The 19,152-nt window shown below is 33.4% G+C and overlaps 2 protein-coding genes across 2 annotated transcripts; both read left to right on the top strand.

The window, feature by feature from the left end:
- Window positions 1-1,627: 1,627 nt before the first annotated feature.
- Window positions 1,628-6,932, top strand: LOC122581952 (aspartate--tRNA ligase 2, cytoplasmic-like). Its single transcript, XM_043754285.1, has 10 exons — window positions 1,628-2,153; window positions 3,353-3,463; window positions 3,569-3,682; window positions 4,430-4,720; window positions 4,793-4,903; window positions 4,988-5,041; window positions 5,536-5,615; window positions 5,705-5,820; window positions 5,908-6,022; window positions 6,621-6,932. The coding sequence occupies exons 1-10, from the start codon at window positions 1,680-1,682 to the stop codon at window positions 6,745-6,747; spliced, it is 1,593 nt and encodes a 530-aa protein (XP_043610220.1). The 5' UTR covers window positions 1,628-1,679; the 3' UTR covers window positions 6,748-6,932.
- A 7,079-nt stretch (window positions 6,933-14,011) lies between these two features.
- On the top strand, window positions 14,012-18,128 carry LOC122583070 (ankyrin repeat domain-containing protein 13C-like). The gene is made up of 3 exons (XM_043755512.1): window positions 14,012-14,277; window positions 15,231-16,872; window positions 17,574-18,128. Exons 2-3 carry the CDS (start codon window positions 15,358-15,360, stop codon window positions 17,907-17,909), a joined length of 1,851 nt encoding a protein of 616 aa, XP_043611447.1. The 5' UTR covers window positions 14,012-14,277; window positions 15,231-15,357; the 3' UTR covers window positions 17,910-18,128.
- Window positions 18,129-19,152: the final 1,024 nt, after the last annotated feature.

Below are 19,152 nucleotides of genomic sequence, written 5' to 3' on the forward strand. Positions count from 1 at the left end.
CATCACGAAGACAAGTTCGTATGGATCTATTCCAAAGCCTACGAAGTTGTAGGAAGCCCAACCCGTTTCTACAGCCTATATATACTAGAATTAGGTTACAATTATGTTTTAAAGATCTTCGTTGCAATTATGGTAAAATCGAAAAAATCACGTTTTTTGTTTTGTGCATCCATCTTGGATGCATATTCATCAAAATGATGCATCCAACAAAAAACGTGATTTTTTCAATTTTGATGGATCAATGTGTTGTTAAACACTTAAATAATGATAATTAGTTATGCACTATGTCAATTTTATGGACTTTTAAACCATCAAAATGTAGTTTTTAAGTGTTCTCACCGTATTCTTATTTTAAGATTGTTCTCATTTGATTGTCCTCCTACATATATATATATATATATATATATGTATGTATATCATCAAGAACCTTTTTAGTTTTATTGTAAAGTTTATGAGTAAATAATACAATCAACATTTTTAAAGTGTTAAATCCTAATATTCTATTTTCTTTTACATTTTCTTTCTCTCCTAGATACTACTTTGATTTATCATTTAATAAAATAACACTTATAACTAATTAGTAATTACTTTATACTTATGGTATTACCGTCCATAGAAACGAATAATACGTTAAATCTTTATTCAATGTAAAGAGATATCTAGATTTGGTCTTATGGTAAATACTTTTTTTGAAAAGTAAATTTTATTCAAAAACTCGCCAACTCACAAAAAAGAGTGGCCACAATATACATCTGGTTAATTACAAATCTACATTAAAAGAAATCCAATCTTGCCGACTAACCGAAAGACTAGACTTATTCTTGTACCATAAGAAACTCTTGGTCTTAATATCCTAAACGATCTTCTCCACCCTAATCGGCTTGCCTTCAAATTTATTCTCATTCCTCGCTTTCCATAAGCACCAACATGTAACAAATACCACACCTTTAAACACTTTCCTTGTCCTTCTGCCTAGTCCCACATGCTTGTAAATATCAAAGATGTCTTTGATTTAGAAAAAAAAATAAGGGGCTGAGTTTACACCATATACTAATTCTATACCAAGTATCCGTCGCCACCCCGCATGAACACAACAAATGTTCAATGGACTCATCCGCCTCTTGACACAACAAATGGTCTTATGGTGAATACTAAATTCATATTTTCCTTATAAAAATATGGGCCAAGGGTTAGTTTATGGTAGTTTACGAGTAATACAACTAAGAGGGTAATTTTTTGTTTAATCATGTAAAAATCTCTTATATTAATAAAGTAAAATTGTTATGACATCATCTTTTGTTTACATGGCTTCTCAATATTTTATTACATGAATCCTTGATATATACTAATTTTGTTAATGTGATGTCATCTCCCTATTAATAAGGTTTAACTAAATTCATGTTTTTATATGTTACTCTTTTAACCCCATATTTTCAATATCTAAACAAAGTGTTATTTTTTAAACAAAAGGTATATAAACAAATAATATAATATTTTTATTTGTAAAGTTTTCAATCAGATGATCCGGTTCAACCCGATTTAATTAGCTAGAACCAAGACTTTGGTCCTAAAGGCACGGAACTATCTTCATCCCTATTTTAATTTTAATAGTAATAAACACATCCTTTCCTCTATTTCACTCACCGTAACAAATTCCACACCTCCCAAAACCCTAAACAATGGAACCAGAACCTTCTTCACAAGAAATTAGCAAAAAAGCCGCCAAAAAGGAAGCCGCCAAGGCCAAAAAAGCCGCCGCCAAAAAAGATTCCGCCGCCACCGTATCCAACATCACAATCGACGTACCCGATCCTCTTGCCGAAAACTACGGCGACATTCCGATCGAAGAACTTCAGTCAAAAACAATCGCCGACCGTGTTTGGACCACCGTCGGTACACTCACCGATGAATTGGAAGGAAAAAACGTGTTAATCCGTGGCCGAGCTCAGGCGATTCGTGCCGTTGGTAAAAAAATGGCGTTTTTTACTGTTAGAGAGAGAATTGATACTGTTCAGTGTGTGTTGACTGTTGCTGAGGGTTTAGTGAGCCCTCAAATGCTTAAGTTTGCTGCTGGTATTTCTAAGGAGTCGTTTGTCGATATCGAAGGTCTCGTTTCCGTTCCGCCCTCGCCTATTAAAGGCGCATCTCAGCAGGTAACTTTTTTTGGTTTATGTTTATATATATGTTATAGTGTACTAGAATGTTGATGATTAGTTGTAATTGTATGTATCGTTGGGAGGTAAAGTTTTGGAATTTATTTTGTTAGAAATAAATACAGCTATAGATGTATTATTGTATACGGATATCAGTTTTGATATTGTTAGTGTGCGTGGTGGACATAAAATCTGGAAGTTATTTGAGGACAGATATTAAAGTAAAAGTTGAAACTCAGATAGGTTTGTTTATTGGACTTATATCTGGCGATGTGAACTTTTGTAAAAATTTTGTTTACTTGGCAAATCATGGGTTATGAGTTCAAGAGGTTGGATACACATAATAGCAGTGAATTGGGAATTGGAGTTAAGTTGTAACCCTATTATATATGGTAGCAAAGCGTGAATAATTGGTTACATTTTGGTGTTGTTTGTTTTGGTGTCTTGAGTTAGGGTGTATATATTCGCTTAAATGGCTTCTTATGTTAATTGTATATTGGGCATACTGCAAGAGAATGTGTGCAACTATACATGTTTTTAATGAATTATAGCGTTAATACTAGTTCACTGCTATGGTCAGTATCTAGTGACCTATGTAACGGGTAAGATTTTTATTGACGTGGGAGGTGGGAGGGATATAAGTTGTTATGCTATCAATATTGGCATCATGCTACCGGATTACAAACTAGAAGGGGAAGCCTAAGTATTTGGATTTTGGGACGCTCTGAAGTGGTCTAAAGTACTTATCACGGGAGCATCTTGTGGACCCACATGTCTTATAGTATTTGGTGACTTACGTAGTTCAGTGGTTTGAAGGTATTGATGGGACCATGAGAGTTTTCTAGTTAGAAGTACCTTGGATGGGTTATCATCGTGACCAAAAATTATGTAAAGCGAAATCGTTAAATGTTTACAATAGTTGTGAGTTAAAAGTATGTAGTTTGGAGCTCTTGTACGTTCAATAGGTAAATTTTAAACTGTGGATAGTCAATAGTGGCATATTATTTGGTATGATTATTCAACGTTTCAACTTATGGTTGGTGTTTGGTTAATTGGCTTCCTCAATTTTTTGCTTACGTTAAGTGCTTAATTATGATTTTGTTGTTTTGAGTTGGGACTTCATTATTACTGGGAAATGCTATAAAGAAGGTCGTGATATTTGGATCTTAGATAGGTGATATCCGGTTTGATATGTGTAGGTTGAAATACAAGTGAGAAAGATCTATGTTGTAAACAGGGCATCTAATTTGCTTCCTATGAATGTTGAGGATGCTGCTAGAAGTGATGTTGAAATTGAGAAGGCTTCGGAGGTATGTAGTTACGATTTTAGACTTGTAATGTGAACTTTTAATATTTGGTGGGTTTTAATGAAACATTGATTGAGAAACTGATATGGATGAACTTATTTTTTGCAGGCAGGAGAACAACTCGTTCGGGTGAATCAGGATACTCGTTTGAACAACAGGGTTCTGGACTTGCGCACACCTGCGAATCAAGGGATTTTCCGCCTTGAAAGTCAAGTGTTAACGGTATGGCATCCTGAAAATCTTATTTGGTGGTGTTTATGTCTTTATGTATGTGTAAGTGTTACTTTTTGGTGTTTTTGATATGACAGTAGGAGTCTTGAGTTACTTTTTGGTGTTTTTGATAGGACAATAGGAGTCTTGTACCCAGATAAGATACAGGGATTGAATGTAAATTGAAGTTATACTAGAGTAAACAAAGATAACAAATTTAATATTCATATATGGCTATCTATGCTTGTAATTATAGTCAGTAATAGCTTACCTGTGTCTAGGTGATTTATTCTTTTGGAACAGCCGTGTCTAGGTGGTTTTCTTCTTTTCCATGTCAGTATAGTAGCCAAGTTAACACACAACTCTCCTTTCTCCAATCTTGCTGTTTGCATTATTTATCAATGACAATTGTATACTGGCTCAAGTATCGATTGTAAAGGAAGTTGTGTTCTAGACGTCGGAACCATGTAGATGTTCAGGACTCTGTTCTTCTTTTCGGGCAACACCCAAGTCATTGATTTTTGTTCATAGAATGAGTTTTTCTAGCATGTAAGGTAGTTAGATCACTCCAATAGATCAGCATGTCCAGACATAGGGTCAGCAGCCGAAGCTGTTGTGACACTGACAAACTGTTTTCATCTGATTGAACCTCGAGGATCATCACTATTATGCTGCTTTAAATATGATCACCATAAGCTAATAAATTCTAAGCACCTTAAATTGTCGTAACTAAACAGATTTTGATACTGTTGTGTGCAGTTCTTTCAACAGTTTCTGCTGAATGAAAAATTTGTCCAAATCTGCACGCCAAAGTTAACTGCAGGAACTAGTGAAGGTGGTGCTGCTGTTTTTAGACTGGACTACAAAAAACAGCCTGCTTGTCTTGCCCAATCTCCCCAGCTTCATAAGCAGATGGCAATCTGTGGTGATTTTGGACGTGTTTATGTGATCGGTCCCGTCTTTAGAGCTGAAGACTCTTATACCCATAGACATTTGTGTGAATTCACTGGTCTTGATGTGGAAATGGAAATTAAACAGCATTATTCTGAGGTAAGGACATCTTATATTTATATATCATGCAAACTTCGTTATTTGGAAATTCTGATTATTGAATTCATATAGGTGATGGATATCGTAGACCGCCTTTTTGTTGAAATGTTTGACAAACTGAATGAAAGATGCCAGAAAGAGTTAGAGGCTATTGGGAAGCAATATCCTTTCACGCCATTGAAAGTAAGCTGAACCCTCTTTCTTTTATAAGTTCAATAATACACTATGCTAGTGTATTTATGACATAAATGGATTTTCAATGTGCAGTACTTGCGGAATACTCTGCGACTTACATTCGAAGAAGGTGTTCAAATGCTTAAGGTCAGTAAAAAGATAACACCCATTACAATCTAGCAAATGATATGTATCAGTAAATGTGCTAATTTTTGACCAATATACTTTCGGATTTGTTTTGGGTTATCGTTCATCTATAACAAGTCAAATGGGTTAAATCACAGCATCATGTTGAGAAAGAAAAAGAAACGTCCAACTGGTCAAGCAGGTCGAAAGTCGCCTAAAGTTTACATTTAACACATGCAATATCTGAGAACTATTGTAATGCACATGCACTTAGTTTTAGAATACCATCTAGTAAAAAAAAACTCCTATAATTTGGACAAAAAAGTGTTTCAGGTTAACACACTCCGACTCGAACTTGTTTCAAGCTGCACCAAAAGATTACCCAGTTTGATCTTATACCCAACCTGCCCTTTTTGCCACCTCCAGATAATATTTGAGTTCCTGAAACAGATCTCTCATGGCATTTGCTGTATTAAATTTGATATTTTCTTGCATTCTGACACTTGATTCAACAGGATGCTGGCGTTGAGGTTGATCCACTAGGGGACCTGAACACGGAAAGTGAAAGGACTTTAGGGAAACTTGTGTTGGAGAAGTACATCTTCAACTGATTTAGTCTGTTAAGTTTTTATGTATTTGTTTCCTATATAACTTTTGTTGTGCTGATTTCTATATTGATGGTAGGTATGGAACTGAATTCTATATACTACACCGCTACCCATTGGCTGTTCGACCGTTTTATACGATGCCTTGTCCAGACAACGAAGCCTATAGCAACTCATTTGATGTTTTCATCAGAGGTATGACACTGAATATATTTGATTCATAGTCTTATGAGTGAATGTTAATATCTGGATCTTACGTTATATCCATTGTTTTTCTTTCAGGAGAAGAGATCATTTCAGGAGCCCAGCGTGTGCACTTACCTGAACTTCTGGAGTCGCGCGCAACAGAATGTGGCATTGATGTGAAAACAATATCAACTTATATCGATTCCTTCAGGTATATCTTCTTTAGAGGTGACTAGACGAGCAGGCTGGACGGGTAGGATAACAAGTCAAAATGGTTTCAGGATGGAACATGTCATCTTTAAGTATGGGTTAAAACAGGTGGGGATGGCTTGACCTGCTAATATGATTATAATCACATTTTCGGCACACTGATGATCTGAATTTAATGCAAAAACAACAGTTTAGGAGGTTCCGTTTTACAAAGATAAACGTTGGGGAACTTTTGACCTGTTTGAAGTGCTATAGTTTTAGCTCTTTTAGATAATTTTGACCTGTTTAGTTTTTCTAAGATAAAAAACAACTCTGATTGATCCAGTAATTTGTAGATGGTTTAAAAGCTCTCATCTAATTTTCTTTGTCATTGCTCTCCTATTTCAATAAAAATCTGTGTGTAAATCTTTGTATAAAATATTTCTATATTATAATAATAACTGGCAACGTCTATGGTGATCAAGCATGCCCCAGTTCGACTCCAACTGTCCAACATGTATAGTATGACGTATATTTAATGAACGGGAACAGTTTTACTCTTCTATGCTGTTTTACATAACCATAATTTGTTAACTACGCCATTGCTACATCTTTTGAAGGTATGGTGCGCCGCTACATGGTGGGTTTGGAGTTGGATTAGAACGTGTTGTGATGCTCTTCTGTGCTCTTGACAACATCCGCAAGACATCGCTATTCCCCCGTGACCCACGAAGGCTAGAACCATAGGTTTTTTTCAAGCAGATTTGCCTCTTTGCCTTTTCAGTATATCTAGTAAGCAATTATATTTTGACAGCATTATGATTTCTTGCTTGAGAAGGTGTTAAGAGGGGCCCATGAAACCGTTATTTTGGCTCATGTTTATGTTCAAACTATGAAGTTCTCATGATGAAACCTTCTACTATTTGGTTATATATCTCTGTTCAAGAATATTCTTTCATATCATCATTATACCATCGTACCTGAATCTATCCGCAGACCAATCATTGTTTAACTTTTATTGTTAATATGCAAGAGACCTACAAGTATAATGTTAGTTTGCAATAAAGCAATTGACAGTAGTTAGTTTCGAAACAGTCTCATTGATATCTCTATAAGAAGAATCTTTAACTTTCATTTGAAATTTCCAACCTGTTGAAAAAACCTTGTTCTAGACCGACTGGCCCAAATCTTGTCGAAGACGAGTAAAACTGAGACTTGACTATTTTAATTCCTTGAATAGGACTTGTTCTTCGTTCCGGTGTTCTACTTTATAACTTGTGGCCCTATTGAAGACTTGTTTTACATCGAACATGACTGACCATTCAACTTTTAGGAGCATATGACATTTTCCTATCTTATGTATTTAAGACACTCCACATGTATCAGTCCATAATTTCCAAAAATTTCTGTTCCCACCCTTTTCCTTCTCTTCTGTCAAACCTCACCCTCTTCATTCTCTTCTGTCAAACCCCCTCGATACTTTTACAGAATTTTACGATATAGACAATGACATGGTTGGCCTTCAATTTCTTAACCCGTATACTTTTTCTTAAATTTGGGCATGGTTTTTGTTTCTTTCTTAAATTTAGTAACACCATCCATGAAAGGTACCATCCGGTTACGGATGAGACAGTTTTAAAGTGATCATTTTTCGCTACTTTTTAAACGTCGTTTGACAAAGTTTTTTGAAATCCAGATTTTTAAAATGACAGGTGTTACATTTATTCTTTAGGGTTTAGTCATCTTATTTGGGAATTTATGGGTTATTAGGGTTAACCCGTACCCAAATATTGGTTTAGTATATGGGTTAAACATATAAAGATCTGGGCGACCCGAATAACGCATTTGTGTACGAATTAAACCCATTTAAAAAAGTAGTAAAAATTTCCATGTAAATATACCACTACAAAAAAAATGATATTTAAAGGTCGAAAAGACATGTATAAAGACTGGAAAGCCTCTTATCAAACATGTAATCCATCATGAAGTGTCTTCTTATGCATTCCCATTATACGTTTATCAAGACATTACTAACAAGTTGGAATTTATAGAACCGTTTTATCTTGTAGATACTGTAAAATCTATTGAAATGCATCGTGAAAGTAATATAAAGGACATAATTACCAATCTATACTATATTATAAAGCAGATTCCCCCAGTCTAAATTTTAAGTTTTAACATTTACTTTCCTAAAATGTTCCTTCTATCTATTCTATATTTATCTAAAATAACTATATTACCCTTTCTCTCTCATCAAATATCAACCAATCATATTCTTTCTCTTTCTTCCATAAATCATTTATTCCTCCAATTCATTCAAAAAAAAATTATCTCAAAAACCGTAAATCGATAAATTATAAAAATTATATGGGTGCTCATAAAATTTCATGCTCTTTCATTAGAGATGTCATTCGATATACTTTCGACGATTTTTAAATATGAGGGCGGAGCCCGTACGGGTAAGACATTTGACTATGACTCTCTATAACCTATCACACTCTATGTCCTATCACCCCACCATCTCACCGCCGCAACGCGCGGGTACTTGCTCTCGTTATATCTAAATTAAAAATTGTGACTTCATGAAAACATATATTGGTAAGGGTGATATAAACTTGACAATGAAAGGGTTACCCGAAACCTGATCCAACTCTAATAACCCAAACCCAAATAGCTCGGATTCTCATTCGGTCCAAATAATACTGTAATAACCAGACCGAATAACACTCCTGATTTATTCTTTCTAAATCGCTGATGCACCAATGTAATTTTTTATTTGTACACGGCTGCACCATCAAACTTTTTTTTGAATAGGTTTCCATATAACATTCAAAATTGTTCAGATATGGGTATTAAACTCTCAATATTTGTACATATATGGTCATTAAATAATTCAAATTTTGATGATTTTCTAATGGCCATATGCCCATATGTGAAACACTTTAAAAACTTATAATCATTTTTAAGCAAATTGTGAAAGTTTGATGAAAAACCAGTGCAATAAATATTTATGTTGTAACTATGTATAAATTTTGAAAGTTTATTAGGCAACCATTTCGGTAAAAAGAAAACAACAACTTATGATGTAATCATTATAATTGAAATAAGGGAAAATTTCATATATGTCATTGTTAAGGTCAAAAATATCATATATGCCCAATTAAATTTTGAAATATCACAAATGCCATTATTAAACATAAAATATATCAAAAATGTCCAAATGACTAAATTTTAATTAAATTAAACACTAAAATCTTTTAAAAATTATATATAACATTTAAATTTTACAATTATTTGTTATAACGAACTCAAAGTTTGCAAACGCATTTGATTCCCATCATTGGATCGAGGTTATCATCTTGCTAGCTAGTGAAATTCTTTGGACTTCCTCACATCTAAACCATTATCCATGAAGAAGCTATTATTCTCTATGTGGATACTAAACAATGATTCATTTGAAGCTAGATTTCATTTTTGGTCAGTTTATATTTTCTAGCATATAATGGCAATGGAATCTTGTTTGGATCATAGTCCGTTATTACTTAGATTAAAGGAGACTCTTTTGGATACCCATCCAACATATACAAATTAGAAGTTTAAGGCAAAAACTTGGGTGAAAAAATTTATCATGTTTGGTGTAGCAATAATTTTGATCATGAAGTAAATTTGAATGTTATATGTTATGCCATGTAATTAGGGATTAATAAAGGTGGGTATAATTGTAAATTGCAAAAGTTGTTTATTATTTTAAAAGAGTTTAGTGTTTTATTTTATTAAAGTTTAGTCATTTGGACATTTTTGATATATTTCATGTTTAATAATGCCATTTGTGATATTTTAAAATTTAATTGGACATATATGATATTTTTGACATTAATAATGACATATATGAAATTTTCCCTTGAAATAATACATTGTTCATGGATGATTAACCTAAATTATATAATATACAAATGTTGAAATGGGTTAGAACGCAAATGTATCATCCTGTAAACTAATGAATATTTACTACCAGACACCAACATCACAATTATGCTCCCTACCCCACAGGTACCTATAGGGCGGGGCGATGTTCCACCCGGTCGTTGATCGGTTACTACCTTACTCTACTACGTTAAAGTACTAAACATAGAGTATATAGAATCATAAGTTCAACGACAATTAAAACAACATTTTTTTTGGTAACTCGTTATGTAACAAAAACAACTGAAAGTCATAGTGGTTAACAATTTAGAGGCCAAAAGGTGTTACATTACAAAATGCATTTTTATCATGTGTATATAAAAAGATATATCATATTTAAATAAATCCTTAATGTTAATGGAGTATGAATTATAAGTAGAAAGATAAAAAATATTTTTATTATCTTAAGTATATTCTAAATATATAATACTAATAATTATTATTTTAACTCACACTAGAGACGTCGCCGCCAGCCAAAAATGAAAAATCAATATGGCAATGGGGTTTGTTCGCGATTGAATTCTGATTCGATTGCAATGGGTTTCAAGTCTTATTTCGAAAAGTGAAAGAGTAATCATGTTTTTTCACTTTTTCGGCGAGTTTCAAGTTTTCCGGAGAACCTTGAATCGGTTTTATTTTGGCAAGGGTTTGTGAGGATTTTGTTCCTGATCATTTTGGTGACAATCTCGAGTTCCAATTTGAAGAAACGGAGGAGCAATCGTAGATCTAAGTTTTTCCGGCGAGTTATTGAATTTTCCGGCAAGCCTTGAATCGACTTTTTTTTTTGCAAGGGTTTGTTCGGATTTTGTTCCTGAGCATTTTGGTGACAATTTCGAGTTCCAATTCTAAGAAACGGAGGAGCAATCGTAGATCTACGTTTTTCCGGCGAGATTCCTGAATTTTCAAGCGGCGGTGGTGGAGGTATGTTACGGCTGTGGCGGCGGTGGCTGGAGGTAGTTGTACACGGCGGTTGTCGGATTTGATTGCCGACGGGGGTGGTTGAAGGTTGTAGACGACGACAATGGTTGGTGGTGGTTAGAGGTGGCAGTAGGTGGTGGTCATTGAGGTAAAGGTGCAATTATTTATAAAATGGAGGGGCATTTTAAGTAGATCAATTCGTCTTTTCTTAAAAACAACAAAAAGGTAGTCCTGCTATTATAGATATAGATAGAGATAGATTATAGATTATAGATTTAGTTATACATCTCCTTAAACTATTTTATGTATTACTCATTTACTCGTACTATGTAAATAGAAATAAATTAATGTTTTAAGATATAAGCTTTTTATAATTATATCTGTCTACACAGCCACTTAATGCGCATATCATGAAAAGAGTTAGCAAATGATGAACAATTTAAAGAATGTCAAGTTATTATAGTAATTATTATTTCAACAATGTGAAGAATATAACTTCCAACTTTCAATACTTACTATTATCGAATATAATCGTTTGCATAAACTGTTACATTGAAAAACTTATCACAGGTTTTGTTGTATTGATAGGCCATCAATTAGATTCTACCCAATCAATTGTTTCTATCCAATTTCATGGAGTGACATATAATAAATCGATTTACCAGATAAACTTGTACAAAATAAAACATAAATATAAGTTGGGAGGTTTGATATAATTTGTAAACGAAAACGATCGCCAATTTAGGGGAAGTTTAAGGGATGCACAAACACAATGCTTCATTAATTAGGGGATATGAAAATACTTAAAAAACCCAATACAGATGAATTGGTTTTTCTTATTCGTATGCAAAGTATGGGACTCGGGATCGACTCCTACTTCGTGCCTTTTTTAATATTTTAGTAATAGAGATGATATAAATATAACTTTGATTAGGTGGTTGCTTACGTGGCAACATTTAAGAGACCAACAACGTATGAACGCCACGTAGGAAAAAAATGACATGGCGAGCAAAGAGCCATGCCACATCATCGCTTGGAGATAGAGAATTATATATATATACTAGTGCTCAAGTCCGTCCAATGGACGAGTAGACTTAAAATATATTAATCAAAGCTAAAAATTGGAATTCAAGTATATTAAATCTCTATGACCAATATCACAATTTAATCAAATACGAAACTAAAAAATGAAACATATGAAAATTAACTCCATATAAATATTGATTCCAGTTTACCTTTTTTTTTTCCAACTTTAGTTAAATTAAAAATTTACAGTTTGTTAAATCTAAACTTACTACAAACAGTATATTAAAAAAAAGCCCTAGTAGTCAACTATTTTTGGTTTGATTGGACGTAGGCTTTTTTTTTTTTTTTTTTTGAGAAGCATAATTAATTATTTTAAAATTAGATTAAAGTATAAATTGGTGATGGAAAATTAAAAAAGTGTAAGTTAATTATTTTTAAATTGGGTTAAAGCGTAAATTAATTATTTTAGATTGGGGTTAAAGTGTAAATTGGTGATGGAAAACCAAAAAGTGTAAATTAATTTAGATTAATATTAAAAAAGTAGAGAATTAAGAAGGATTGAGGATTAGACTCAAAAAGGTGGATTAGGGGTGTCAAATGTACCATCAACCCCCTCTTTTAATTATATTATTATAGATAGAGATCACCCGCGTATTACACGGGATAATAATCTACCGTATCAAATTCATGTTTATTTGGAATCGTCACTAAATAGGTCACTTTTATTTGTTTCATATTTTTTTCTGCCTCAACTTAATACCTACATAAGTTGGAAGGAATCCTAGATTCTCCATTGTTATTATATCTACATAATAAAATAAAAAAATATATATACACCCGTAAAAATCTAATACTTTCGTCGACAATTGAAATCACAAGTTTATCTATCTATATTTATATCATATATCATATACATATATATTTGAATCGGGGGAAAAAAGAAAATCAAGTTGCTTTTAAATGTATTATTTTATCTAAACTTACGTCTTCTTCTTCTCATCATGTTGTTGATATTGATAAATGCCCGTATGCCACTATCCTAAATGACACTGTTTGATCATATGTCGGTACCTAATTTTAATATTTGTATTAGTATCAGTTTTCGTTACATATGTTTAAGTTCAATTCCAATTTTTGCATTATCATTCTTATTCCTACTTCAATAAAATTGCAAATAACAAAAACATTGCTCCCCGACTCATCCAAATCTCTTATATTTTTTTTCGAACATTCAGTCGGTACATGACATCGAGGAAATCTCACCGTATAATGGTGAAGCCTTGTACGTACCCTAGACAACGACATGTTGACCATGAGCCGTTACAAGTATTCAGAGGGAAAAACCCCAAGGTTTTGCCATCCCTAAGAATCGAACTTAATACCTTGGGTAAAACCGAGAGTGCCTCTGACCAGTTGGACCGACCTTCATTGGCAAATCTCTTATATTAATAAAATAAAATTGTGATGATGTTATTTTATTTTAAGAAAGACTTCTTAATATACAATCTTAACATATTTATGACATCATCCAAAAAAATGAAAACTTATTTCAAAATATTATGATATTAAATTTTATTGGTAGATAATCATGGAAGATTTCTATTAAAATGAGAAACAAATTTGTAAATCAAACTTAATTATTATAATACCATTTTAGAGTTAAAGGTATAAGATTTGAATTATCATTAGATTTTTAATATAGCTAATGTGATGTATAATTGTTATATGTTATGATTTTTAAACACATTGTAGTCTTAACATCGCTCATTCAAAATATAAAATATAGTATTGTTTAATATAATAAGAAATTAAACACATTCGTTGTGTTTTATATATTCAAAGTTTATTCAGGTGTCCGTATAATATGTGGTTATGCGGTTAATCAGCAAGTTTTTTAAAATAACTTCTTTCACTTTTACCCATGTTCACTATTATATACGAGTATCTCTCAACTCTTTTTTTTTACATTTATTCTCTCTAAAATGACTTAAAGTCAAAAAAGGACTTGTTCAATATAAATACAATAACTTTCTAAATATTCTTATGCTTTCTTCCAGTTTTATTATTCCTTTCCAACACAAACAGTTTTCCCACTTTTCTTTGTGTTTAATATTCTTTGATTCTTTTATACATCTTTCTTAACACCTTTTCCAAGAATACAAAAACCCCTCAATATTTTCTAATTTTCTAAAAATAAGATATTTATAAGAAAAAAAATCAAATCTTTTTAAAACCCCACATGTATTTTCTGTTGTTTGTCTGATCTAAATTGGGTCATAACTTTTTTTCTTGATATAAATATGCTTGCTGGGGGTGTTTGGTAGCTGAGTTCTGTTCAATCAAACATGCCACAGAAAGACCAATAAAAAGGTTTGATTTTTTTCCTTCAATTTTTGTTTATAATTTGATGTGAATTGAATTGGGGTTTGTTCAAGTTTGTTGCTTTTGTGTTTGTTTCACTTGTTATGACACTTTAAATTTGGTTTCTTGAATTTTGCTAGTACATTTTGATGTAAATTTAGTTGGGTCTTGTTCAATTTGGCTGATTATGTGTTTATTTGACTTGTTAATTTTGATTTCTTGAATCTAGTTTACTTTTCTTAGTTATTTATTAACTTAGTTTATTATGTAATAAGAATACTCGGTTAAGAAAAGTAAGTACCACCCAATGCCTCTTCTACATGTTTTGGGTCCTAATACGGTGTATGGAGGAGGTTGAGATATAGACAGCCTTACCCCTACCTAAGGTAGAGAAACTGCTTCCAGGTTCTATCTAAGATACCCCGACCTTGCAAGGCATGAGGCTAGAACCCTTGGCCTTTGTTTCTAGAAGCAAGGTTGATCCAACTTTGTTGGTTTCCTCGGTTAAGCTAAGTATATGAGTGAAGGACTTGTCCTCTCCGGGTAACTTGTAAGAGGAAAACTTATTGCATTTACCTTATATATATATATATATATATATATATATTGAAGTTGGCCCTGTTAAATCTAGCTGATTTTGTATTTATTTCACTTGTTTAGACACTAAATGTTTTGTTCATTACTTCATTGACTTGTGTATTTTGATGTAAATATGAAATGGGTTATGTTGAATTTATCTGATTTTGTGTTTGTTTCACCTTATAAGAAACTTTAGCTATAATTTCTTGAATCTTTTGTAATTTATATATCATATGGATATTTTGATGTAATATATTTCTGTTTTGTTCAATTTGCCTGATTATGTGAGTATTCTTTTACTTCTTTTGAGACTTAATGTGAATATATGTTGACCTGGTTATTCTTGATGAGGCATCTAATTCTACATTATGGGTTCTATTTAGGTTCATCCGTGGTGCGATTCAAGCTCATTCGAGTTTCCGAGTTCATTTGAATCTAAATTGATTTTGATTTAGATGGTTGAGTTGGATTGAATTACTTCCAAATTTAGGTTTCGGCCTACTTGCTCCAATGGAAACCATAGATGTGGCTCTATATTCTCATAGTCCTGTCCATAAAGCTGTATTGACCAAAGATTATGCGAGTCTCAAGAAAATAATTGCAGGTCTCCCACGGCTAATTGACCCATCTGAGATCCGCACTGAGTCTGTCTCGATTGCAGAGGAAGCCAAAGCTGATGTCATCTCAACGGTTATTGACCGACGGGATGTCCCTAACCGTGACACGCCGCTCCATTTAGCCGTTAAACTTAGTGATATTGCTGCCACGGAAATGCTCATGCTGGCGGGTGCAGATTGGAGCTTGCAAAACGAGCAAGGTTGGAGTGCTTTACAAGAAGCTATATGCAACCATGAAGAACTCATTGCTAAAGTTATAATCAAACAGTATCAACCCAAAGCTTGGGCTAAATGGTGTAGAAGGTTGCCTCGGTTATTAGCAACAATGAGAAGAATGCGGGATTTCTACATGGAAATAACGTTCCAGTTTGATAGTTCGGTTATCCCGTTCATTTCCAGAATTGCACCTTCAGATACTTACAAAATTTGGAAACGAGGTGCAAATTTGAGGGCAGATATGACTTTAGCAGGTTTTGACGGTTTCAAAATTCAACGAGCTGATCAAACGGTTTTATTTCTCGGTGATGGTTCTGAAGATGGAAAAGTGGCTCCTGGGTCTCTTTGTATGATTTCACATAAAGATAAAGAAGTGATGAACGCGTTAGATGGTGCAGGTGGGCAACCCACCGATGCAGAGGTGAACCAGGAGGTTCAAGCCATGTCTCAGACTAATCTATTTAGGCCTGGGATTGATGTTACTCAAGCAGTTCTTGTGCCGCAGATGACATGGAGACGGTTAGAGAAAACAGAATATGTCGGGAATTGGAAGGCAAAAGTTTACGATATGCAAAATGTTGTTGTAAGTATAAAATCCCGCAAAGTCCCTGGGGCTAAATCAGATGATGAGTTATTTGAAAATTGTAATGAGAATGAAACCGATAGTGAAGAGCTCAATGAAATATTGACCGATGAAGAACGTAGACAGCTCGAAGCAGTGTTAAAGTTCGATTCTATGGATCACACCAATGAACACAACAATGGGATACTTGAGCATAGACTAGATAGTTTTGGCCATCGAGATATCCCGATTGAAGATGGTTGTAGTCAACAAAATGAGGATAATAAGCATGAAAAGGAAAAGAAAGGATGGCTTGACGGATGGAGGAAGAAGCATACTAAGAATAGTCAAAGTCAAAGTCAAGCCATGCCCGCAAGGCGTTCCATGGAGATAGTTTCTGACGGGCATGAAAAGAGAAAGGTTAAAAGTCTGGGTAGGCGAAAAGATGGAAGCCGTGAGAGTGAGTATAAGAAAGGGTTGAGGCCAATTCTTTGGCTCTCCCCCGACTTTCCATTGCATACGGACGAACTCTTGCCTTTACTGGATATTCTGGCAAATAAAGTGAAGGCGATACGGAGATTAAGAGAATTGCTCACGACAAAACTTCCACAGGGCACATTTCCTGTTAAGGTACTTTGCTTTCTTTGAGATTTAAATCGTTTTTTTGCCGATGATTTGATTCTCTTTGGGCAAGCCCCAATGGAGTTGATTTTGGATTGTTTCGCCAAATTGAACGCCCTAAGAGGAAGATTCTGTAGATGTCTTGGAGCATGTTCCACATAAACAGCCAGCTAATACTGAAATCTTTGGGTAGTTTGATCAAAAACGAAGAATAAAATCAAATAAAATTTCAGGTAGATCTGGCAAAGTGGTCGGGTGTGTAATTTGTCAAAATGGATGTTTATGTTATTTTTATTATTAATAATTAATTTGTTAGTTATGATTACAAAAGTATATGATCACTAAAAATGTCTAAGTTACAAAATATAATCTGGTAGCTTTTTTTTGAAAAGTTATAATCTGGTATCTTAAGCACAAGTTTTGGATACACTCAATCATATACCACCTGTAAGTTCATGGATGGAACTCTTTTGATGAAAAGTAACATAGAGGATGTGTTTAAATGGGAAACTTGTATGTGCAATATAAAAGGTACTATTTCGATTTGAAGATTCAGTGTGAAATACTCAGCTAATCAGGTGATTAAAACTAGAGATATGTAGTTTTACATTTATCTTAATGAGAATATCCTTGTAAAACAACTTCAAATCCATTTGATGCAAATATCAGTTAACGTCTTTTGGTGTGCTGAATGGGTTTACTTCTTTCAGGTTGCCATACCGGTGATTCCCACAATAAGGGTATTGGTGACTTTCACAAAGTTTGAAGAATTACAGCCCTTGGAAGAATTTTCAACCCCACCTTCGAGTCCTACAGCCGCAGACCATAATCTCCCTGCAACCACAAGCTCATTATCTTGGCTTCAATGGATTAAAGCTCCTTATCAACACACCAGCTCTTCAACGAGCGGTCCAACTCCATGTATAGAAAACATTCAAGACCCATTTGTGATTCCTGCTGATTACACATGGATCACAGCCGAAGCAAAGAAGAAGAAAATGCAAGAGAAGAGTAGATCCAAGAAATCAAGAACTGAAAACTTGTAATGGGATGTATGGATACCACTGGGAGTACAGATATGTTCGGTCATATTATTATGATCATATATGTTATGATTTATTGTAATTTTACTAGAGTATGGCCAACTTTAAACATTTTATATAGATTGTATTTACAAAATATATATAAGCACACATACACATGCCTACATACATTGTTTGATTTTTGCAATTCTCTAATCATCCTAATATAGATTATGATACCATGTTAACACACAGGGTTTTATATAGCAACTACTTAATTTTGTCAGCTGACGATATACTTCTCGTATACAAGCTTCTCTAATGTCCTTTCACTTTCATATCAGAATGCAAGAAAAGATCAAACTCAGTAAAACGTATGCGATGAGAGATCTGTTTCGGAAACTTGAAGAGCAAATATTATTTTTGTTCCTCACAAAAGTTCAGTTTTGAATTGAGATAAATACGCCAAAGAAAAGGTGCGTTATGGTCTTATGGATGGTTTTAGAGACATCATACTTATTCGTTAGATGCTAGTAATCATGTTCACCGAATTTAAGTATATGTATGTATCAATGTGACTATGTACGCATGGTTTTCACTGTATTACAGGGCCTACTATCCTACTAGCCCAATATAGCTCATGATATTAGCTACCCAAAGCCTAACAATTTATTCATTCCAATTACTTTTTACTCAATAACCCAAGGGCCAACCTGTAGGGCCGAAATATACCCGGACGTGGGACGTCTCGTCCGGATCTAATTCAGTTTTAACTAATTAAAGGCTTAGTTTGCTACTTTGCTTATAATTGTACTCTTCAACTTAAAGATCTTTACAATAATAAATTGAGTTTAATTTCAATTTATCTAAGTTTGTAATAGCCAATCAAGCTAATCTCCAAAATATATTTAAACTTAATACCTATAAAGTTATTTGCTAAAACATTAGTATCTACCCTTTTTTTTTATTATAAAAATTTCATGTTAGATATTTCTCGTAAAGTTGAAACCTTAAATGTTGAGTTCAAATTATGGTATAAGTAAAATAAAACATAGAGATATCAATTTTTCAAAATGAGTTTTCTTAAAATTGAAGTTTGATATATGAAAATGCATATTGTTAAGTCCAACATACAATCAATGAATTTTTTTTTTACTAAGCATGTAACAAATAAATCACATTTAAAGTCATGTGTAAAAATATATGGAAAAATAGGGTTACAAATTTCAAAAAAAAGTCTTTGAAATTTTGAATAATTAAATACTTT

This window comes from Erigeron canadensis, chromosome 9, assembly GCF_010389155.1.
Source record: "Erigeron canadensis isolate Cc75 chromosome 9, C_canadensis_v1, whole genome shotgun sequence".
Taxonomy (NCBI): Eukaryota; Viridiplantae; Streptophyta; class Magnoliopsida; order Asterales; family Asteraceae; genus Erigeron; species Erigeron canadensis.